Consider the following 25,240-nt stretch of genomic DNA (forward strand, 5'->3'; position numbering starts at 1 on the left):
AGGCCGCAGCCCACTGTTTAGATGAAAAAATATGTATTAAAAGTGCGTCTTATACACTGGATCTTATGGTTTTTAGAACACATCATCTGATCACGCTGACCACATTTAGAGGTCGCCTGGGCTGCATGTGGCCACACTCGTCTAGCAGTAGATCAAACGGATATTTTCTACACAAGTTAAACTACACACTCGTTTATCTTAAAAAGCTAGAATGAGCCTCAACAACAGGATTCAAAAAAGATTCTTGTGTATAGAGAACAGACTAAACACAAAGTCCAATTTCACATTGGAGCATGGATTTAAAACGTCATTGTCATGTTTGCAAAATAGAGCGGGAAACTGAGGTCCAATCAAAAGAGGCCAATTGAGAGGTATGTGAGGTTTCCAATTCATCTGTCAGCAACCATATGCATTTAAATACCAACAGTTTGTCAGTTTCATGATTTAAGATTAAATTGAAGGTACTAAGTTGGATAGTAGTTCTGATAGGGAGTGAGGAGGAAGAGAAGGGAACGGAAAATGATGGTAGGGATCAAGAATGAAATGAAATCTGCAGAAGGCGTGGAGCTTGTGGGGTTAAAAAAAGAGAATTAATGGATGGAGGATGAAGGTGAGGATTGACTCAATCGACAGGCTGACGAATGAAAAGGGGAGACAGACAGAAGTAGGATGCTCCAGAGAAAATGAGAAGGATGGAGGGATTCACTGAAAGAATCACATGATGATGAATTGATGATATAATGGTTTGCAGGGGAGGGGCTTACATGCACAATACAAATGCATTGTGCTGTTTATATGTGGTTCAGAAGAACTGGTGTTGATTGGGATCTTATGATGGTTCATGGGATGGTTAGGTCACGATGTTGTTTTTTTTGTCTTTGGGTTCTTGTGTTCTTATGATTAAGTAGCTAAAATTATTATTTTTATTTCTTTACATGAAGATAAAAATCAATATTTGACTCTGTTTTTGTGTCCTTCTGATGGCATGGTTTTAATTGTAAATGCAAATATCCTTTCACATCCTTAAACTGGATCTAAAGAACACAAAAAAATAGCGTTTGCGGAATGGGGTTGCATCCATTTTTAGAGCGAAAACGTTTTCAAAGCGGGACAGAGCGGCAGAGTGAACAATGTAGCTGATGTGGGCGTGCGAGTGGGCGGCTGGTTGAAGCGATGCCGAGTGTTAGATCCACTCAGCGCTGCCTCTTATGCATCTCTCATCCCTCCATCCCCTTCATTTCTCCATCTCTCTCCGTCCACCTATGCATCAAAACCACCCACTCAACAATCTCGTGTACCTGACTGTTCCATTTGAATACTGAACACTGCAGGAACAAACGCAGTGAAAAGAGCGACTGGACAAGTTGTTGTGATAGATTTTTTAAACACAACTTGTAAATAATAATCACTGAAGATACTCTGTTTTTTTTTACATTCTGGATTGTGTTTCCTTTTTTTTAGTTTAATGCTAATTTCTAGATTGTTCCTGCTGTTCAGTTTGATCGCATTTAGATCATCTTCAGTTCCACCAGGGGCTAAACATTAGATCAGACAAGAGTTCCCTTCACAAAATCTGGATCTCATATTATTTCAAATATTGATATTGTCTATGAAACTTTGCCTCATCTACCGTTTGTCCTTCAGAGGTAGTCTTTGAAAAGTTCTGTTGCGGTTCAGGCGTGCATGTTTCCTATTAAAGGAGCAACTTGAAAACAGGTGCGTTGCAGCGAGCAGAGTTTACTTCGGTTTGGGGCCAAAGGTATAAATATGACGATTATGTGTCAAAGCAGTTTTCTATGGAATCCTGGGGAGTCAAAAATGAAAGGATTTTTTTTTTTTGTAGTTGTCAGTTCGTCTTGTCCAAAAGTATCTCTTTGAAGTGTTCAACTGAATGAAGCCTTAGCTTGACGCTGTAACGATTCCCTCGTTTGGATGTTTGGAAAAAAACAACATAAACATGCTCTAAAATCATCAAACCTCTCTTGACAAAAGATCAGTGGCGACAGTCTCTTGGAGCGCGAGGCAAAAATCAATTTAGGGGCCCTCCAACCAACATTCATCACCATCACGTCTGGAGGGTCACTTTACTCCTCTTCCTCTTTTTCCCTGTTTCTCTTTCTCTCTCCTAGAGACCGATAATTCCTCTTCATTTTTATTGGTTGACTTCATTGACCGACTTTGGTTTTCACAGCAATAATGCATGCAGGGTTCAGCAGGGAATGAGAGTGAGTGCTGTCAGATGGGGCCCCCTAAGGGAGGTTTCCTACTGTCGTTTAAAAAAAATGCACATTTCGGGCCACTGCTTTGGTTTAAGTTTGTGAGCCCTCGGGGGGGCCCTCTACTGGTTTGGGGCCCCAAGCGGTTACCTGCCTTGCCTGTTGACAAGCAGCACCTCTGCAAAAGATTCATATATTTAATTACAAATGAGATTTTCTAACTCAGAAAAATCAAAGAAATATACATTCACATGTTTGTACATATAATAAGCCTCACCTGCTCTTCTTAAAGACAGTGTGGGAACAAAGAGATTTGTACTTTTATGGTAAATTGACAGCTGATTTACAACAAAGCAGCGTTTTTTAAAGCTGAAAAAACCCAAAGTGTGATGAAATGATTTAAGATTTCATCATATGCGCTCAAGTTTGGAAGAATCCAAGCTGGCAGGAGGGCAGCAGAGATACAATCATTGTGGCTACATGTTAAATTAAAGTTAAAATAGAAAGATAATGTGAATGATTGCATGATTTTCAGAGGTGGGTTTGGATTTTGTGTTGAGGAGTGGCTGTCATATATTCTCCAAGAATCGCTGCACAATTCAAAAATGTTAAAAAATGATTTTCAAAAAAACAAAGAATCATTTTCTTCCACTTTGTTGCTCTAGTGTCATTTGATGCTTGGAAGAAAACCCAAAAGAACATTGTGATAGTCAGGACTGACACGTTTAACTCAAAGACCTGTGAAACTGTTTTGTTCAGAGACTGAAACTGTTTGATGGCGCTCCAGATGACAATAGTTTAAAGATTTGAATGCAGCGAAATTTTCCATATTTATTCAACAAATGTGATGACAATTCAAATCAATTAAACAAACAGATTTCAAGGGATAATGCTCCCTTTAGGACTGCTGTTGAAGTGCTGCTTCAGGCTGCGGGACTGTAGTTGGAACTGACGGATGAAAAGAGTGAGAAAACAAGAGGGAGCGAACAGGATCAAGAGGAGGAGGAGGAGGTGATGATGATGGAAAAGAGAGTGTGGGAGGGCCGACGAGCAAGAAAGACAAAGGGCTCAGAGGATGAGAGGAGCGCTCTGGGGAGGGAGAGGAGAGGAGGAGAGAGGAGGATGAAGTGTTTACTCATGTAGATGCTGTAGCACAGAGTGACAGGGAGGAATAAAAAAAAGGCACAGAGATGCATTGGTGATACAGAAATGAGAGGCACCATCATGGCAGAGTCGTAGTGTGTGTGATATTTGTCGACTTCCTGTTTTTAAAAAAAAGAAAAAAAATGCATTTTAGCCTTTCAGATCAAAGCTGTGATCCTCTCAGAGATGATGTACGCTGTGATCTGAGGATTTATACACTTTCAAGAGCATCCTCGGATGGGGGGGGGCTTCCTTTGTTACCATGACCCTGAGGAGACTTGTAAAATGTGTGTGTCTGTTTGCAAGAGATGTAAAAGAAAAAAAGAGCAAAGGATCTAAAGAGAGCTCCTCCTCCTCCCTGTCCTCTCGGCCCCGGCTCAAACAAAGATGATTTAACTTCAGTCCAGGTTGACATTGCAACGATGATGTAATTTCCAAACGCCATCCTCTCTGCTCCCCGGTTTCCTCTGTTATCTTGAATCTTTCATCTCTGAAGCAAAATTGAAATTTTCCAAGCTCATAACTCAAGCACCTGTATCAGAAAAAAGAAGGATCTGTATAATAATTCATCACATGACGGCCTGTATGGGATGAAGACAGCGTGGAAAATAATGGATGACTTCCTGATTGGGGAAACTTCTCATTTAAATAAATTGTTCTTTGATGTCACTCTGGGATCATAGATGTGATATTGATTTTAAAAAAAGTAGAATGTAAGCATCTTTTTCTGAACCTTACCAATAAGTTAGATTCATAAAGTAGAGATTCTCACAGTGACTAGTTTCCCTGCCGATGAAATAGAAACTTCATTGAGGGAAATGTTGGTCCTCCCTGCAGGTTAATGTCCACATGCCTGTGCTGAATGTTGTAACACATTGCTCAGGTTGAGAGGTTCTTCGTCCACCGTGCTGGTTTACATCCTGGCATTTGAGCACCGCCCATTAACTGGAGCTACAGCCACAGCCAGTGGCGGGAAGCTGAGTTATACCTTAGACACATCATTTAAAGGCAGGGTTGGTCATTTCCTCCTTTTCTGACAGAAATTAATTACTCATGTTCTCTGAAAAAGGAACGAAGAAAATCCGTCATCTGTAGCAGTTGTAAGCGTGTAAAAACTTCAACCAATGTCTGCCACGAGGTACCAATCTGATGAACCAATCACAGCCTCCCTGCTCGTTCTCTACCTTGCATCCACTAGCCCACATTCAAAGCGCGTCACCGATGACGGAGTTTATACTGTGAGTTTGTCGCTGACTAGACTCTTCTCCTCTGTCGCCCCCGGTGGTGGAATGAACTTCCAAACTCCATGTGATCTGCAGAGTCCCTCTGCACCTTTAAGAAAAAGCTAAAGACCCAGCTCTTTCATGAATACCTACTAACTTAATGATGATGGTCTCCATATTATTGATGATGATGATGGTAATGACGATGGTTTTTGTTTGATAACGACGACTTATAAGATGGTTTCTATACTGATTAGAGCTCTCAAGAACTGCCCTCAATGTTGTGCTTTGCCTCTGGTCACTTCCTGTCAGCACCTGTGTGTCCAATCAGACTCAAAGCTGATCGTTTGCTCTTACTCACATTGTTCCCTTTTTTTCTCGGTCCTTGCTTGTGTTGTTCTTACTCTCTGATGTACGTCGCTTTGGATAAAAGCGTCTGCTAAGTGAATTGTAGAATTGTAGTGAGGGGGCGTGGCTTTTGAGGGAGCACAGAAGGAAGGGGGCTGGGTGCAGACGCAGCACTGAGGGAATGCTACTTTCAAAATCATGCTAGTTTTCGAAAATTACCAACCCTGCCTTTAACTGGCATTGTGGGCCTGCATCAATAGCATATTAATAGTTAGTTAAACCAACTAATACTTCTGGTGCGGCATAGCGAGGGTAACAACGTCGACTTTACAACATTTGTTTGTCTATTACACATTTTTGTTTGGTACAAATCATTGGTCACAAATGTTATTTTGAAGAACTTGCACAATCAACTTTGGTTGCAATTTTTTTGTTGATTTGTTGGTAAGAGTGGAGGAAACAAAATAATAAGAAAAAATAATTGATGTGGACCCGTGGTCTTAATGGTAAAGCCATCACCTAATGCATTATGCTGAGCATGGTGTAAGAGAAAAGATGGTCCATCTTCACATGGGGGAAAAAAACAGTATTTTTTTTGGTTGATTAACGAAATGTATGTGGCAGGAAAAACAAAAGAAGAAAAAGACGTGTGTTAATGAACTTATTTTCCTGGAGATCAAGGCAAGGCAAGTTTATTTATGTCGCACATTTCAACAAGGCGATTCAAAGTGCTTCACACAAGACATCAAAAGCATCATGACAGAGGAAAGAAAAGAAACATCAAAATAGAAAATTAAAAAATCACTGAAATTATTCAATCTGAAAATATATTCGAATAAAAATGAAATTAATTGAAATAAATAAAGAGTTAAATGTTACAGTGCAGAGTTAAAGTTTAAAATCTCATTAAAGCTGTTTAATTAAAGGCAGCTGTAAACAGGTGAGTCTTCAACCTGGATTTAAAAAGAGCTGAGAGTTTCACACAGATCACTCTTATGTATTTTCTTGAGCCTCCTCTCTCTACCTGAGACTTTTAAAAAAAAGGCCTCTGGACCCGAGATGAAGCAGCAGAAACCACTTTCCACACAGCAAGAGGACCTGCCCCGCGAGATTCAAGGAGTCCACCCCGCACAGTTTGTAACTCCTGATTTTAATTAGCTCCTTCAACAGGGACTATGGCGGCAGAATAACAGCTTTGGAAGACTTCCTTTTCAGTTCCAGCACCCCCTACACACTCCTCATCAGAACAACGGGAAATAATCGACACGTTCACAAGCCAGAGAACCATAATTAAGATGTTGGGGCGCTTTTGTGAAATCTTTTTTCATGTTTTCATGAAGTTCACTCAGTAGCCCACTCAATGATTGCACAGGCTGTGAATTCTGAGATTTATTTTGTAAGCTATTTAAGAGTTCTCTTCTTTGACTGCTGGAGAAAGTATGGAGCAGGATTTGACGTCAGCCCCCGCTCGTCAGGGCTGCACGGTGTCATTAGAGGGCGAGAGAGAGAGAGAGAGAGAGAGAGAGAGAGAGAGAGAGAGAGAGAGAGAGCTTTAGCATAAAACCCCAAAGCATATTTCTCTCCCATCTCCTCGTGATGCCTAACGTTAGGTAGCATACTTAGCGGGTTAAAACCAGATTAGAGTTCGAGATCCATTACAGAGCAAGTGTGTGTGCGACTGTGTGTGTGTGTAAGAGTATTAGATGGGCTTTGAGGTAATTGATTTGGGTGGAGGCGGTATCTGAAGACAGACAGAGGCACATAGAAATGGAAGATAGAGAAACGGAGTGCAGACGGGGAATAATGCCAACAAGATATGAAGAAATGCAGCAGTCAGAGAGCAGCATGGTGGGAAGCAACGGCACCAAAAGACAATACAGAGATCAATAGAGGTTCAGATGGGGGAGAAACACAAATACATATACGCAGAGGTGGGGATAGATTTTCTATGTGTTACTCAGTCCTGACCGTGATTTAGATCTGCCTACACATTGATGTTCCACTCTGAGAAAACTCAAGATGCCTGTGGAGCAGATGTCCAAAATATTTGCTTATTTGAACATTTTTGGCTCGTATTTTCCAGCCGAGTTCTGCCGATCAGTGAAAGGTGCATGCACAGAAAGGGATTTTTCTCTTGTTAGCGTTTTAGTTTCAACCTTAAAAGTGTAGACGTCGTTGTGATATGTGTATTTCTGGGTTAATGTGCAGAAGCCGACTTGTAGCTCACATGTTAGATAAAGGCGTGTGGCGTTCAGGTGCAGGGTCAGCGGGTGCGGGGGTCCTGCTCTGCAGAAGGTTTGAAGCTGTAACTCCAGATCTGCTGTCTGCCCTGCACATGTTTGGACTGTCAGATGTTGGTTGTGGAGGTTAGGAAGATGCACACACGTGGTACCAACGGGCAGAAAATGTGCAGATTGTTTACATTTAAAGACGGTTTAAATGTTTAAAAATTAACAATCCACAACATTTATTCATGGTGAAAGTCTCTTGTCATCAAAAAACAATATATCATCTCTATCTAGCTCCTTATATTGTGAAGGTGTCCGACCTTTTCTTTGCATTTCTTCGGGTTCCAGATGTTTGTCCTATCGGGGTAAAAATGTTGACCACTTTTCCCTTTTTTTCTCATTTCTTAATCACGCAAAACAAATATATTTATCAAAAAAAAAGCCAGCTGATTGGGGCGCTGGTGGCGCAGCGGCCCATGTACGGAGGCTGTAGTCCTCCAAGCAGGCGGCCCGGGTTCAAATCCGGCCTGTGACTCCTTTCCCGCATGTCATTCCCCTCTCTCTCTCTCTCTCTTTCCCTGATTTCCAACCCTATCCGCTGTCCTATCTCTACATTAAAGGCCAAAAATAAAGCCAGCTGATTAATTATAAATGCAATTTATTGTTCTTTGTAGCCCTCCTTGTTGAAACCAATCGCCCCTCTGGGACAAATAAATCGTTCTTAAGCACGGTACTGGAGTGCGCCCTCAGGCACAAAAGGTGGCTCTAAAAGTTTCTAGTTTGCGCCTGCAGTGATTATAGTTGGATTGATGTTGATTACCAGCAGCAGCAAGTGATTTTATGTCACTCAGACTCAAGAGTCACGACCTAAAAAGAGAGCATCAAAACATTACTAGAAATGTCTACAAATACTTTTTTAGGATAACCCCCCCCCCCCCCGATTGTTGAGTTATACATTCATTTTTTCTCTAAATACTGAAAGTTTCTTCATAGCAGAGCCGAATGCATCACCTATGTGCTTCACTTCCTCCTCTCAGTTTGAGAGAGCCGTTTGAAAAGGCTACATGTGCTGTGGTGAAGATGCTTTTGGAGAAATCAAAACAGGCGCTATAATGGTTAGAAAATTGCAGCATGACTCAGAAGTTGTTTGAGACGTTTTTTTCTATTCAACTTCAAGCCAAAGTTTGTTTTTTGTCGTTGCCATGCTCTCTCCGGTTGATTATTGAAGAAGCCGAAACCTGTTGCCTTGAAATGGACGTCACGTATAGATGAGAGTAATCACAGTCAGCGCTGCTCGTGATTGAAGCAGCATTTTTTAGCACCCAAGAAAAACAAAAACACCACTCACGGCTGATGTGTTTTTGGCTGTGTTGCTCTCGCTGATGAGTGGCAGAGACACCAGCTGCCAGTGTTTTTATTTGAATAATTTAACACACAGTCGCTTGGTGAATTGTGGGCCGGTGATGCTAAACTCCAGTGTTTAGATTTGCATTTGACTATTTGTTTTGCACTCAGGATCAGACACAGAACTTGGCATTTCATGTGTTTCTTCTGTCACTGACTTGTTCTGAAGGTGTGTGTGTGTGTGTGTGTGTGTGTGTGTGTGTGTGTGGTGTTTAAAGAGGCCAGAGAACATGAATCATCGCCTCGTTTTCTGCCTTTTGGTTTCGCTCGTCTGTCTTGCTGCTTTTTATCCACCATTATTCAACTTAAGGCTGTCAGTGACCTGACGTTTTGAAGCTGTTAAAACCCTTCATTTCTCTCTTGTTTGAAGAAGAGTGAGTTAGCAGTATGAAGAAAGGTTTCATTCACTAACAGTGCTTCTTGTATGCATGTGATAATAATAACTTTATTTATATAACACCTTTTAAAAACACAGGTTTACAAAGTGCTTTGACAAACAGCAAAAACAAGAACAAACTAAACCAAACACAGAAGAACAGAAACAACAGCAAGAACATAACAAATACAAAATACTAAAAATAATTAAATACAATTCAACAGAAAAGAACCCAAAGTGCACGATACCCAACAGACATATATAACCCGACCATCACAAGAACCATCATAAGAACCATCACAAGAACCATCATAAGAACCATCATAAGAACCATCATAAGAACCATCACAAGAACCATCACAAGAACCATCATAAGAACCATCACAAGAACCATCACAAGAACCATCATAAGAACCATCATAAGAACCATCACAAGAACCATCACAAGAACCATCACAAGAACCATCATAAGAACCATCATAAGAACCATCACAAGAACCATCATAAGAACCATCATAAGAACCATCATAAGAACCATCACAAGAACCATCATAAGAACCATCATAAGAACCATCACAAGAACCATCACAAGAACCATCATAAGAACCATCACAAGAACCATCATAAGAACCATCACAAGAACCATCATAAGAACCATCACAAGAACCATCACAAGAACCATCATAAGAACCATCACAAGAACCATCATAAGAACCATCATAAGAACCATCACAAGAACCATCACAAGAACCATCATAAGAACCATCACAAGAACCATCATAAGAACCATCATAAGAACCATCATAAGAACCATCACAAGAACCATCATAAGAACCATCACAAGAACCATCATAAGAACCATCACAAGAACCATCACAAGAACCATCATAAGAACCATCACAAGAACCATCACAAGAACCATCACAAGAACCATCATAAGAACCATCATAAGAACCATCATAAGAACCCAGGCAACACAAGAACCATCACAAGAACCATCATAAGAACCATCATAAGAACCCAGGCAACACAAGAACCATCATAAGAACCATCATAAGAACCATCATAAGAACCATCATAAGAACCATCACAAGAACCATCATAAGAACCATCACAAGAACCATCATAAGAACCATCATAAGAACCCAGGCAACACAAGAACCATCACAAGAACCATCATAAGAACCATCACAAGAACCATCACAAGAACCATCATAAGAACCATCATAAGAACCATCACAAGAACCATCATAAGAACCATCACAAGAACCATCACAAGAACCATCATAAGAACCCAGGCAACACAAGAACCATCATAAGAACCATCATAAGAACCATCACAAGAACCATCACAAGAACCATCATAAGAACCATCATAAGAACCCAGGCAACACAAGAACCATCACAAGAACCATCACAAGAACCATCACAAGAACCATCATAAGAACCATCATAAGAACCATCACAAGAACCATCACAAGAACCATCATAAGAACCATCATAAGAACCATCATAAGAACCATCACAAGAACCCAGGCAACACAAGAACCATCACAAGAACCATCATAAGAACCATCACAAGAACCATCACAAGAACCATCATAAGAACCATCATAAGAACCATCATAAGAACCATCACAAGAACCCAGGCAACACAAGAACCCAAAAACACGAGCTGAGACCAAGAGGAACCAAAGATTTAAAAAGATGTAAGAAACTAAAAGAGATAAAAGCAAATCAAAAGAGAACAGCAATAAGAAGGTAAGAGCAGAAAAAGAAATAGAAACAAGTGGTTAAATGATCAAAAAAACAATAATATTAATAAAAATAAAAAGTATATATAAATATAAAACATAAATAGACAAAGTAAGTTAAAACACAAGAGGAGTTAAGATAAGAGCATAAATAAAAGAAGATAAAAATAGTAAAACCAGTAAGAAGACGACATCACATAAAAGCACGTCTGTAAAAGTACGTTTTAAGAAGGGATTTAAAAGAATTGAGGGAGTCTGCGAGTCTTATCTCCTCAGGGAGGTCGATCCAAAGTCCAGGGGCCCTGACTGAAAAGGCCCGGTCACCTTTAGTTTTAAGTCTCGACTTTGGAACGACCAGGAGGCCCCCACCTGAGGATCTAAGACTGCGGGCTGGCTCATATGGTGTCAGTATAGTGATGTTCCTGTACTGCAGATATGGCTACCTAAACCTTATCTGATTCCCCAATATTCCTCAGTGCCACAGACCCTTTAGCCAGTCGCAAACAAAAATCTTTCCTACAATAATGAACACGTCATACGCTGCAGAGGCCCAGCAGGGGTCCGCACTGCCCCTTTAAAAGGTCAGCTGTAAGTTAAAACAGACAATGTGCATCTTTTCTTTGACCGTCACTCACAAATAATGACCAATACAACCGTTTTACGCATAAATAATTTCCCTTGTACTCTTGCAATATGATGAAATGAAGAACATGTTTGGAGAACATAAACAAACGCAGATTGATTTGTAATGTTTGTTCACATTTCTGTGTCAACCGTAGAAAAGACTGAAATGTGTCCCCCTGTTTATACGAATCATTTTGTATAAACAGTCAGAGAGACACTGAAGCTTAACATGAAACTGCTTCATTCAAAGTTATTAACAGATTGATCTATACATGGCAAAAAAAAAACAATCGTGATAGGCAACTGTAGCTCACGTTTAACTCAAGAAAAAGTTTACCGGTAGTTTAATTAATATTGATGAAAAAGTTAAAAATGTGCAAAATACTGATTTGTCTTTGACTATGAAACTACAGAAAACATGCTGATTTAACATTTGCTTTCAGCTACCTTCTTTCTTTATTGTTCCTATGGAGGTTCCAGCGTCATTTACATTTTTATGCAATTTCAAGTGTTTCCAAGAGAACAGTTGTTATTATAATGTTTGAACAACCTCAGTACAACACACACAAAAGAACAACCACAGCAGAGTCCTCATTCACAACCGAGATAAGAGAACAGACAAACAGATAGATCATTTAAAAAAATAATAAACTTCATAAGAAATACACACAAGACCAAATACCCACACCAAGTGTGTCTTGACGTTACAGCATGTCTTAACAATCTAAGTCAGTTTCAGTGTTTTTAACAAGGCAGAGCAAAGTCCAGTCCTGAGGGATCAACCATTTCTAAAACCGGTTTCCATATTTGAAGAAATCCGTCATATAGTTGTCCCTAAAGGTGTATGTTAGCTTTTCCAGGTCGAGTATTCTCAGAAGCTTCTTCAACCATCGACCAATGTTTCAGCTACTCCTCAGTCTGAAGCACTTTCAAATTCTACATCCTGGTTTTTATCTGCCTTGATTGTAAATGTAAAACTGATCGTGATCATATTAATTCTCATAATTATCCCTGCCCTTTTTAAAAATGCACACAGAGTCCTCTCAGTGTTTAAGGATGGAGACCTCTGTGGTTTCAGCTACCAGAACAAAGACACATTTTTATCAATCTGAATGTCAGGTGGATGTGGCCTCTCTGTCTGATCATCTGTAGTGGAAGACGAGAGTTAGGAGGGACACTTGAATTAAACTGCTGCCATTTTTCAGGCTTTCACTTTCAACATGGAGCGTTATGAAAACACAGATCATATCAGGTCATCATCAGAAAAAAATCTCTGCCTATCACTTATTATATAAATTAATTGTATAGAACTGTGCAGGTATGTGAAGAATAAAAAGCAGTTCTTCAGAAAGCACATCTCAAACCAACAGGAATAGTCTCTGTAAAAGATGCTGGCTTGAAATCTACTTTTGGTTTTAACCGTGGTGTTATTGCATGCAGCCCCTTTTTCAATGTTTTGGAGATTCAGTGATGAAACTCTTTAGAAACAGTTTCCAGAACAGCGTGTGCATGACTTTAGAGTCACAAGAACAGCAGGTGAGGTTGAAATTTTGATTTAAAAAAAAAAAAACACAAATCACTTGGATGTTTCTTTTACACAGGTGCATGACTGCAGGGACAGATTTGTCCTGAGGCATGATGATGTATTCCTGCTGGTCATGCACTCAGAATGCAAGCCAAGCCAACCTTTTGTTTCTCCACCAGACTCGCTCAGAGCTCCAGCTGTACCTGCTGCACGATCAGATTGTATTCAGCTCTTTATTTCATTTTTATGATCAGTGATACGATTCAGTTAATATTTTAGCTTCACTTTTCTTAAAGTCTTAATATGTGATTTTTCACTTAAATATAATAGAAATCAAGTATATCCTCTGAAAATAACTCTGTGAGTCATGACTGTCTACAATGGGTGTAACACCCTAGTCCCACTGTCTGTGATGTTTTCAGAGTTTTCAGAGTCCTATCTTCACTTTGTTTACATCGCCCGGACGGCCGGCTGACTCCTCCCCTCGTGTATAAAAGTTGTTTAATTGAGGGACTAGAGAAAAGAAGAATAACATACTGTACTCACTGCTTAACTGTGTTTCTAGATCACGCTCATTTCAGGTAAATTTACATGCAGTGTGAAGATACGAGCATAATAAAGATCACTAGCATTAGCATGCTAACACAACAATGCAGCGCGAGTTGTTTTGGTTTCATGCTGGTGCTCAAGGGCGACATCTGCTGGATCAAAAAAATCACATATAAAGCCTTTAATATTGGACTTGAAAAGATGTTCAGTATCAAAATAGCATTTGCATTTTTTTTTGCTTGCTTGCTTGTCATTGGCCTTCCCCACAGTAAGGCCATAACCACCTGTGTGTTTCTAGCTGCATTTGCGTGGCTAGGTGTTTGCAATTCAAATTCTATTAGAACTCAGGGTGCCACACGGTGCTGTAGAGTTAGGTTTATTTTGTTGCCTTTCTCTTTCTCAGCGTGGCCATTTCAACAGCCAAAACCTCAAAGAGCTGCTCGATGCAATCTCAGTTTGATTCTGTTGATTCTGCTCCGAGCAGCTCCACTAGACTCCGGGCTAAGCTCCGCAGTTCAAACATAATTTGTTTAGGGATGTGATGGAAAGTTTAATTTATCTTCCTGCACATATTTCCCTGCCTGATTCTCAGACCTCCCCTCCCTCCTCAGTAAAGTCACAGCTATACTCACATGGCATATTGTGTGATATATTGGACTGTGTGGTCGAGTTTATTCTCCTCCTCAGCGGTGTGTACATTACGTGTTAGGTCAGTGTTATCATGCATCTGGGCTGACATCCTGTTTTCTCTTTATTTTGTAACTTGGACTCTGCTTTTAGTTTGGGCTATAGCCTTTTATTTGAATCAGTATTTTCTTTTGTTTCCTTGGAGTCATGTTCATATTTCACACGTTTGGTTTTCTTAAAGCTGCAGTAGGCACTTTAAACACACACGATGACGCAGCTTTTAGCATGTTGAAAATGTCTCTCTGATGATGACACATGTCCTCTTTTTTATTTACTATTCTCCTCCAAAACTTATTTTGGCTTGTTGTGTAGCCTACTACATAGGAATATGAGTTATTGTACCTTAACCTAATTTTTTTTAGGTTTGTCTGTGGTTTCATTAATGGGCCTTTATGTGCATTTTGTCTTTCTTATCCATCATTGAGCTACCATGACTTTGAAGAAATGCCTATTAAAGCTCCTGTGAGGAAGTGTTAGCTGGTCATGAAAGTGCCTGAAATCAAAACTAATGCCATTTCAAGACATACAAAAAGCAAATCAGACCATTTGTAGACGTTTTAATATTTCCTAATTGTTTTTTTATGCATGCAATTGTTGCAAACGTGTAGGCGTCACAGGACCCTGCATGCCAAAACATCCTTCTAATACATTTAACACAGCAAAGATTCACAGTGAGTGATATGTTTAAAAGAAAGTAATTTTTTAAAAAGAAAAGATGACTTACACATATGCAGGACAAGATCAGCAAAAATAGATGAATGGTACCTGTTTGTCCACAGGGGGCGCCAAAATCAACCAAAGCTGAAAGATCCTCACAGGAGCTTTAAAATTGTGTTAAAGATTCACGATATGGTTTGTAATTACACAAAAACACCAAAGCCTACCTTAATAGAGTCACAGGATATAAAGTGGGTTTTCCTTATGTTTAGTCAGAAAAAGCCAAGTGAGCACCGTGTGCAGCCTGACGGCCTCCATACAGCAAACCTGTGTTGCTTTTATTGAACATAAATGAAATGGGATCGTTCTTTCCCGTACAGCTGACGTTTTCATCTGAAAGAAAAGGCGATAAATCATCCTCAAGAAGGAACAAGAGGAAGCAAAGTGTCAGTCAGGCCTTGTGTTTAAATGATATACACACACAGTGAGGATGTTTTTTATAATGGGATAAGGTGTGTGTGTGTCACAGTGGATTCCCCCTGCCTAGTGGCTCCCTATTGGCTTTCTTGCTAATGTGTTGTCTTTCTCTCTGTGTATCTGTCTGTCTGTCTTTATGACTGTCTGTCTGTCATTTTTTTGTGCCTAAATTTTATTTTGTACTTATTCTTATTTTCGTCACTCTGCCACATTTGGCCCGTCATTTATTTCCTTTGCTTTTCATGTGGGTTTGTTTTTTTGCATGTCTCCTTTCTGCATCCTCCACACACTGCATGCTCTCTCTGCCTGTTTTTTGAATGTCTGCTTTAAATGTATGTTTGTGTTTTTTCATGTCCTTCACCCGTCCCCCCCCTGTCCACTTATGTCCGTGCATCTCTTTCTTTTTGTGCGTCCGTCCTCGTCTCTTCGTCCGTCTTTTTCCCCTCTCGTCGCTGTCTCCATAATGTCCCCTCCTCCAGCCTTTGTGACTTTGCTGAACGGGGACCAGGCTCAGGATGCCATCCGCTCCCTCCATCACAGCACTGTCCGCGGACGCCTGATCAACGTCACCCTGCAGCCCACCGACTCCCTGCTCTGCCTCACCAACCTGCCCCACACCTACACCGCCCAGCAGTTCGAGGAGCTGGTGCGCGCCTACGGAAACATCGAGCGCTCCTTCCTGGTGTACAGCGAGCTGACGGGACACTCCAAAGGATATGGGTTTGTCGAGTACATGAAGAAGGACTCTGCTTCACGGGCCCGCTCTGAGCTGCTGGGACGACCAATGGTGTGTAACAGCAGTTTTTAAAATAGTACCAACATGTTTGATTATCTGATTTATTTGCTATTTTATCTTTAAAACAGAATTGATGTTGGAACGATTTGGTCCGTCCAAATTGTCTTGTTTTTCTCAACAGTTCATGATTAGCAGAGTATGAATATAAACGATTTGAACCCAGGATTAACCACATACCGTACATAAGAAGAGGATGTATCCTCTGGCTTTATGAGTAAAGCTAATGCAGAAGTGTCTTTAAAACTGCATTATTTAAATGGCCAGAAGGGGGAGACACCACTGGTTGTAAAATACCTTTGGATTTGGTGAAACCAGATAAAGACGATGACCCCACTGTTCAGTTTTTTAACCTCATTTAACATTTTTCTTGGGCCGCTGGTGGCGCAGTGGTTAGAGTCAAGGGAGTTTTCAAGGGAGGGTTCAAATCCGGCTTGTCGCTCCTTTCCCGCATGTCATTCCCCTCCCTCTCTCTCTCCCTGATTTCCAACTATATCCACTGTCCTATCTCTCCATTAAAGCCAAAAAAAGCCAAAAAAAAAGCCCAAAATAAACATTTTTCTTATTAAGTTATTGCCATAGCAACTAGTTTGTATTCTTCTCTAATACAGCTTGTTGGTCACAGTGGTCACCTGTGGTTAAAAGAAAAATGACAGCAGCCAAACTGCTTAACTAGAGGCTTCAGACAAGAGGTTGATCAACCAATTGATGATGTTACAGCAGCTGCTAATTTTTTCACTCTTTGGGTTCAGCTTAATATCGGTTGAGCTGCAGCAGCTAAAGATAAGGCATTTATCTCATTTCCATACATTTGATTTTGTTCACGTTTTATTCAAAGTTTTCTGATAGTAATCAAATTTAAGTTTTTAGCTCCAAACAAAACTTTGACCGGCTGGTCGTTTTTTAGATTGAAACATAAAACAGGTTTAAAAAAAGGAATAATGCATTTGAATAGTTGATCCTATCTTTAAAGGCTTTATATGTGATTTTTTGATCCAGCAGATGTCGCCCTTGAGCACCAGCATGAAACCAAAACAACTCACGCTGCATTGTTTGTGTTAGCATGCTAATGCTAGCGATCTTTATTCTGCTCGTATCTTCACACTGCATGTAAATTTACCTGAAATGAGCGTGATCTAGAAACACAGTTAAGCAGTGAGTACAGTATGTTATTCTTCTTTTCTCTAGTCCCTCAATTAAACAACTTTTATACACGAGGGGAGGAGTCAGCCGGCCGTCCTGGCGATGTAAACAAACTGAAGATAGGACTCTGAAAACTCTGAAAACATCACAGACAGTGGGACTCGGGTGTTACACCCATTGTAGACAGTCATGACTCACAGAGTTATTTTCAGAGGAGATACTTGATTTATATTATATTTAAGTGTGAAAAATCACATATAAAGAATTTAACCTGAGTTATTACTTCTAGAAAACTTGGATGAAACTTGTCATCAGTCAGCAACAGAAAATGGCCAGACCAGAAAATCAGTAGTCAGAATGGTTCTGCAGGTTGAGTTTGGTTTCATGTTAAGTATAAAATTGGAGTTTAAACAGATAAATATCTCATTGTTACCTTCTAAAACCTCCAACCTGTCCAACCTTGTTTCATGATCAACCGTGAAACAAGTACTGTAGACTGAATTTCTCAAGAGCTTTCAAATCAGCACTTGAGAGCCAAGAGGATGAAAAGCTCGTATCTCCATATATAGATGTATATCTTTAAGAAATGCATTATTTAGAAGTTACTTGAGAAGTGTAGGAGAGTAAAGCCAGTTCACAGTCTTCACAAATGATATTCTGAATCATGCTTTGTTGATGGTTTAGGGCGATCGCTCGTTGATGGTGCAGTGGATGGACGTCAACCAGCTGAGCCAAGAGGAGAACCTTCACTCCAAGTGTCTGTGTGTGAACCGGCTGCCGCTCGACCTCTGTGACTCTGAGGAACTGGCCCAGTACTTCTCTGAGACCTACAAACCCGTCTTCTGCCAGGTGAGTTAGTACTTCAATGGGTGCACATAGAACTTCCTTCTTCCATATTTGACCCAATAGAAACACAGAGTTGTTGCAAGGTTGCCAGTTGATCATAAATGATGAGAATCTGCAGTTCCACTCTAAACACACAAAGAGATGGTTGTGTGTGATATATACCAGTAGATCAGAACACCTGTGCTACATTCAGAGACAATTAGGTTGCCTCTCTCGCTGTTTGAATTCTCCAAATGATAAGAAAGGAGCTTCGTTGCTTCCTTTATGATCTCCTTTCGCATCAGATGCACTGGACCATCCTGTGCTCCTTCCTCTGGCCCCTCACTGTGCACCAGATATCTAATTCTCCTTCTCTCTCACCTCTGCGACTTTAGATGTCTGTGTTTTTTTATATCTAACTTTTTCAAAATGAAACCTACATCACGTTCTGCAAGCAATACTTTTTATTTTTTTTGCCTTTCTCCCTAATTGAGCTGCAACCTCAGCAGCAATCGATAAACAGGGGGGAGAGTGCAGGACGACCTGCAGATATGCGCTGAGGCAAGAGGCAGAGGCATGTGCTGTAAGAATAGTTTTACCCTAACCAGGAAGTCACGACCAGATCAAGTGTGTGCATGATATATTGATCGGAACAACAACAACTTAAACCAAAAATCTTTCCTAAACGGGTCTCTGCTGAACGACGTGTTTCCATGAAGCAGTTTTGTCCTGATCAGCTTTTACTCCAGTTATGTGTGTCCATGCTCACATAACCACTGACGCATAACAACATGTTGATTTTGCCATCGTTTCAAGAATGTAGCAAAGGAAAAACAAACAACAATGCAATACTCAAAAGACATGTCAGCTGTGGCCTGTATACTGTTTCTTGTCTATAACATCTGATATTGTAATTAAATATCCTCTGCTTGTTTTAAACTCTAATCATGACTGTAGTTTTTCAGCAGCTAGACAGCAGACCCCCCCCCCCCCCCCCCCCCCCATGGGAAGCGATAGAGATCACTTTCTTGGAGGTAGAAACATGTCAAAAAGTGAACTATCTGTGTAGCTTACCCAGGTGGAAAAGGTTTAGGCAATCAGCATCAACAAGCTGGAGTAATGTAAAAAGCAGAGAAACATGTTGTTGCCAGACTTAGCAGGCAATGCAGTGGAGTTGGTAGATTTTAAGGTCTGGGGGCCAATGCATACAATTGCATGGAGTATCTGCCACGTGATTGGCCGATTAGAAATCTTCCATAACAGGTGTAACTGTCACAAATGTGTGTTTTTGTGAGATAGGGTGTCAGGACATCCAGCCTCTGCATCACAGATATACAGACTAAATCAAAACCCTGTTTCACTGGAAGAGAATACCAAATATGACAGGAAATGAATAACAGCCTAAATAAATTGTGACAGGGCCTTCAGTTTTCACACCCCGTGCAAATAAGACCAGATCTGAGAAATGATTTTGTCTATGAGGATACATCTCATTGACCATGTCCCGCGCTGCTCTGAAACTAATATTGGAGATTAATGTTTCCAAATTCATGTGTTTCATTTTCTCAGCGCTTCACTGTTATGTCATTGATAATGTGACACATGCTCCACTCAGGATCTGTTCTTCACACAGTCATGTTTATATGACCCACTTGTTTCTAACGTTTATCGATATTATGCCACCAGGTTAAAGGTGCTGATGTAAAAATCAGTACCAAGCAACCGTTTCCATGGTGAGGTGGAGGTGTGGCCCCACCTTCTAACCCCTCCCCCTTTCTGCTCTGTTCTCTTTTTTTTAATTTGCTCTGTTCAGCTCGGTTGTAAACCATCCCGCTCCTCTCCGCCCACACACACATGCCCACTCAGACATCACTCCTCACAATAATGGGTATCTGTCATCCACTGCATCTCCAGTTTTAGCTCCACCCTTTATGCCCCACTCCCACATAGAAATCAATACACCCACATCATCCTGGTCCCATGATGCTTTGTGGGTGTTTAGCTCATGTTGCTTCGCTGTTGCAGAGCCAGCAGGCTTTGACCTACGGTTCAGCGTTTTTTTTTTATGTACTGTACAGTATGTGCCTGCAAGTGTGTGTTTGCTGTGTGTGTGTGTGTGTGTGTGTGTGTGTGTGTGTGTGTGTGTGTGTGTGTGTGTGTGTGTGTGTGTGTGTGTGTGTGTGTGTGTGTGTGTGTGTGTGTATACTTAGAAAACTTAGTGCACAGTCCTATGAAAGGCTGTGCACTAATGGACAGGATGCAGTAACAGCACTAACAGCGGTATGAAAACATAGTATTTAAATGAATGGGACAGCTGCTTCAGATCGTGTTTTCAGTTTATTAAGCAATCAAAATAAAAGGTTAGAAAAAGGAACGTAGCTGCTAAAACCAGACACAGTGCTTTGACGTCAATTCTCAAAATCATCCGCAAAAAAACAAAATACTTGTCTGAAAATGTAAACCTCTTGTTTTTTGCATTTTCTGTCTGGATTGTCTAGATTAGCAAAGTAGCTGACGTTGAATTTATGGCCTCTTGGGAAGCTTCGTGAACATTGTTTCTTCATATTTTTTTATTTCATTATATTGTTGAAATAAACATTTTTAAATTTAGTTTCAGTCTGGGCTTCATTCAAAATATAAAAACATACATATAGCACAGGGGGAGGTGAGGTTCACCACACTCACTGTATAAGTTTGTATGACACTGAGAGATCAATCAAGATGTAAAAAAAATGTTAAGATGACTAATCCCATTACACCAGCTCTGCTTTGATAAAAGACATAACTATGGTCACTTTCATTTTCAGTCTAGTTATAACATTTTTCACCATAAAGGTAAATGTATTATAGCAATCCAGAAAGTCCTTGGCATTTAAAATAATAAGCGTATAATTGTGACCTCTCAGATGAAATGACTTGTATGTCATCTTTTTTTTTCTCTCCCGTAATTTCCTTAAATGTCAATTCAAACAAAAGCAAAACTTACCTCTACAATTATTTCTAAAGGCTCATTATTGATGCTTCATAATGAAAAAGTATCATTAATATCCACAATATAATATAATATCAATATTATTTTTATTACAGTGTGAAAATCGAACCTCAACATAACAGTGTTAAAGAAATGTACAAAGAAACACATTTTGATGAAAGATAGTGTCAGCTCTCTAAATGAGTCTCTGCTTTTGACACTGATCAGATATCCCGCTTTAAAAAAAGGGATTGTAGTTGTAAACTGAATGTGTGAATAAAGTGTTGACTTCATCCTGCTTCTGTTCAAACATCAACTCTTTACTTAGTGTTGAGTTTTTGCAGCTGGGTTTTTTAATAATAGAATAGAATTACTTTATTGATCCCAAACTGGGAAATTGTGGCGTTACAGCAGCAGGTTAGCCAAACACAATATAATATTAAATACAAAGTAAATAAGCACTAAAAATATCAAACTAAGAATGGGAATATATACAACCAGGATTTAACTTAGCATTACTAGTCTTAAATATGAAAGATTAAATGTAAATGAACAGTATTGACATGGGGAGCTGTCCAGAGCTGTGCAATAAGTGATACATAAGTTAAAGTGCAGGAGTGATGACATATTTAATTCTCAATTTTTTTATCTTGTATATTTTGTACAACTTCTCCTTCGTTATAAACTAGAATCAGAAATACTTTGTTTATCTATAGAAGGTATTGTCGGGGTGTTGCCGTTTCTAAAATAGGAATAAAAGCATGAAGAAAGGACGGAAATGTGAACGGGAGAAGGACATTTATAAAAATCTGTGAATTATGTTTACAATACAACTATCCGACACACTTTTATAGCAAATTAGGCAAAAAATAAATATTGGGACATGTGTTTAAATTACAGATAAAAATCAATCAATTCCCGTCTTCAGGTTTTTTTTTAAGGTTTTCAGCTTGTGTACAGAGACCTAGAAATCCTTTGTGAATGGACAGTTAAGATTAAGATCTGTTCTGTTGACGTCGTTTGTTGTAAATCAACCTCATGTCTTGCTGTCGTCATCTCCAGTCGGCCTTATCAAACCCTCCTCTTCCTCTCTACACTCGGCCACCTTGTCACTTCTCCTCTGCTCAGAGCGCTCTTAACCTGTGGCCTTGGCTCTGAGCGCCATAATTCTCGCTGCCCACATAAGAGGCGGCCCTCCAGTTCAGCACTTTAGCCTGAGTCAGCCGGGAGAGACGGAGGCAGGAGCGGAAGAAGAATGTCAACCGTGTTAGAGAGAAGGACGGCAGGACGGAGACAGCGAGGAGGGAGGATGGTGCGGAGAATGCCAGACCTATTAGAGAGAGAGAGGGTGGGGAGGGCGAGCGGTGGAGGGTCGGAGGAGGAGATGGAGAGCTGAGGTGAAAGAGTGGAGAGAGGTTAGGGGCTTATTTGCAGAAGGTAAATGTAATAATGATGTCTGAGAGCAGCTGAGACTCACATATGGACTTTCAACAAGTTTGGTCTGAAATATTCTTGAATCTGTTAAAAGATGGAGGGGCGAAATGAGGGAAGGAGGAATGATGAACAGAGTAACAATGGAGACAAGTAGCAAACTAAATTATTTTTTGAGTCGTTTTTCGGAGAATCTCAACACAATTATCCAAAGTTTAAAGGGTTTCCAAAATGTTTTTTCAAAGAAAGAGTTATATAAGCGTGGAGTGTTAAATCATGCAAAGATGAACACAAAAAAAATGAAAAAATCCACCTGAACATTTTGTTGTTTTCTGAAATTCTAGTGGGATTTACTGGAACTTTTTTTTCATGTGAGATCTCCAAGTCTTAGTAAAGATGAAGATGAAGATAAACTTTATTGATTTTTGTCACAACAGCTCAAGAAACAAGAAAATAATTATCAAAAACTAACAAGAAGTTAAAAATCAATCAAAACTTTAGTGCATGTGGACTTTCAACAAGTTTGGTCTGAAATATTCTTGTATCTGTTAAAAGATGGAGGGGGACATTAGTGAGGGAGGAATGATGAATAGAGAAACAACTAAAGTATACCAAGATAGGTTAGTTTTAATCATGCAAAGCTGAACACAAATAAAATGAAAAATCCACCTGAACATTTTGTTGTTTTCTGAAATTTCTAGCGGGATTTACTGGAACTTTTTTTTCATGTGAGATCTCCAAGTCTTAGTTCATCTGATTTCCTGTTTACTCATTCACTTTTTAATAATCAGAATATTTGCGTCCCCTCTTTCCCTCACTCTCTCGCCCACACAGACACATCCTCTGCGTGCCTCTTCCAGCCCTCTTCATAAAGATCTTTACAGTTAAACTTGTCACTGTGACGGGTCCACAGACGGCTCTGACGGGGGGGCCTGTCGTGACCTCATCACTCATACTTCATACAGCTGATGTGGCTGTTTAAACTCACACACACACACACACACACACACACAAACTGACAGACGGTGGTCCGCACAGTCTTCGCCCTGCCGATGACCCAGTCAGCATCTCTTGGCTCCGGGGGGTGGGGGGGGGTGGGGGGGGGACTGTGACTCGGGGTCGAGAGCTGTCAGACACATTGTTAGCTACCTTAGCATCTTTGCTTTTTGACACACACACACACACACACACACACACACACACACACACACACATTCAGAGATATACAGTGCATAATGCATTCAAGTTAATATTTTATTTTCATTTTACCAAATAATCCTGATCTGCAGAAGTGAGCTGTGATGAGAAAAAAATCAACACATTTCAACACAGTGATATTTTCTCCTGTGAAACATTTCCTTTGGGGGGGCCGGATAGCCTAGCGGTTTTTTATCATGCACCCCATGTACGGAAAGCAGAGGCTATAGTCCTTGAAGCGAGAATCTGGGGTTTAACTCTCAGTACGTTGCCACTTGTCATTTCCCACTCTATCATCACGGTTTTCCTACTTTACCCACTGTCCTCCTCCTCGAAAAAAAAAAATATTTTAAAAAAGATAGCATTTTGTAACCTGCTTTGCTGGCCTCGGTAAAACACTCATTGAGTGCGTTTACATGGACCTTAGTATCCCGATTTTCAGCATCATAAAACGATTTTAGAAACCAGGATAAGCCCTTATCTTAAGTTTTTGGAAACCCGATTTAGCTACCTGGAAAACTCACAAAGAAAAACAAGATACCGTGGCATGTATCGGCTTACCGGGTTTCTGACAGCTGTCGACTACCTGTGCAGGCGCGGCCTGAGCCAGGTGACGTATCAGCAAAACAAACATGGCAATGAGAGCGTCTTACATGTGGCTGGACAACAAATCTGAGTTTGGTATTTCGGTAATGAAAGAATGAAATATCATTTAAAGTTTAGGTTTGAGAAAGCATCAAAATGCTGACATACTCAAGTCTGTGGTGAACAGGCTACAGGGCGGCTGTGTTCCAACATGTACGATGTAGCGTTCAGGCGTCTGCACAAATAAGATGCAGTAATCAGAAACAGGGATACTAGTATCTAACATGTTTACAGGGATGTGAATAACCAGGTTTCTCTGTGTGCATGTATACACACCTACCTGGATATGATCAGAACCAGGATACTCATGTCCATGTAAACGCACTCTGACTTTTGTTTAACTTAGTGAACCTTAAACATTTCAAATACAATGTTAAGAAAACCTATATATTTATATTTCTGTTTAACCTCCTCTGAAGAGTGGAGCTGAGAATATTGAGATTTTTAAACGCAGTCTTAACACTCATTTATTCAGTCTGGCTTTTATGTAGTGCTTTATATAAATTCAAATCTTAACATTATTGTATTGTCTTTTTTATCCTACTACAATTTTAAATATTCTTCTTCTATGTATTCATTTTAATATCTTGTTGCTTTTATGCGTCATATTTTATTTTTTCATTTTTATACATATTTTTTAATTCTTATTGGTGTGCATTAGTCTCTCAATGATTTTATAAACTACTTTTTCGTCAATAACTTTTCTGCACTCTTGTAAAGCACTTTGAACCGCAATTTAATTTGTCTGAAAGGTGCTATATAAATAAAGTTTGATTGATTGATTGATTGATTGATTGATTGATTGATTGATTGATTGATTGATTGAAGAGGTCATGTTTTCAATGACGTTCGTTCGTCAGGATGTTGTAAAAACTACCGGCTCATGTTCTTTCAATCTTTGTCTGAGTGTGTTTGCATGAGCCAAGAAGGAGCCAATTTAATCTTTAGGTGGATTTGCATCTAACACACAAAACATCAAGAGTATATCCAAACTCTAATTAGAGTTAACAAAAATAACATGACA

General features: G+C 39.9%; 1 protein-coding gene across 1 annotated transcript in view; it reads left to right on the top strand.

Annotated features, from left to right (window-relative positions):
- raver2 (ribonucleoprotein, PTB-binding 2) overlaps nucleotides 1-25,240 on the top strand; it is a 103,658-nt gene that overhangs the window by 41,006 nt on the left and 37,412 nt on the right. Inside the window, exons 3-4 of the mRNA XM_061034959.1 lie at nucleotides 15,691-15,998; nucleotides 17,832-17,996. Coding sequence (XP_060890942.1) covers nucleotides 15,691-15,998; nucleotides 17,832-17,996 — 473 coding nt within the window. The remainder of the gene's footprint in view (nucleotides 1-15,690; nucleotides 15,999-17,831; nucleotides 17,997-25,240) is intronic.

This window comes from Labrus mixtus, chromosome 3 (genome assembly GCF_963584025.1).
Source record: "Labrus mixtus chromosome 3, fLabMix1.1, whole genome shotgun sequence".
Lineage (NCBI taxonomy): Eukaryota > Metazoa > Chordata > Actinopteri > Labriformes > Labridae > Labrus > Labrus mixtus.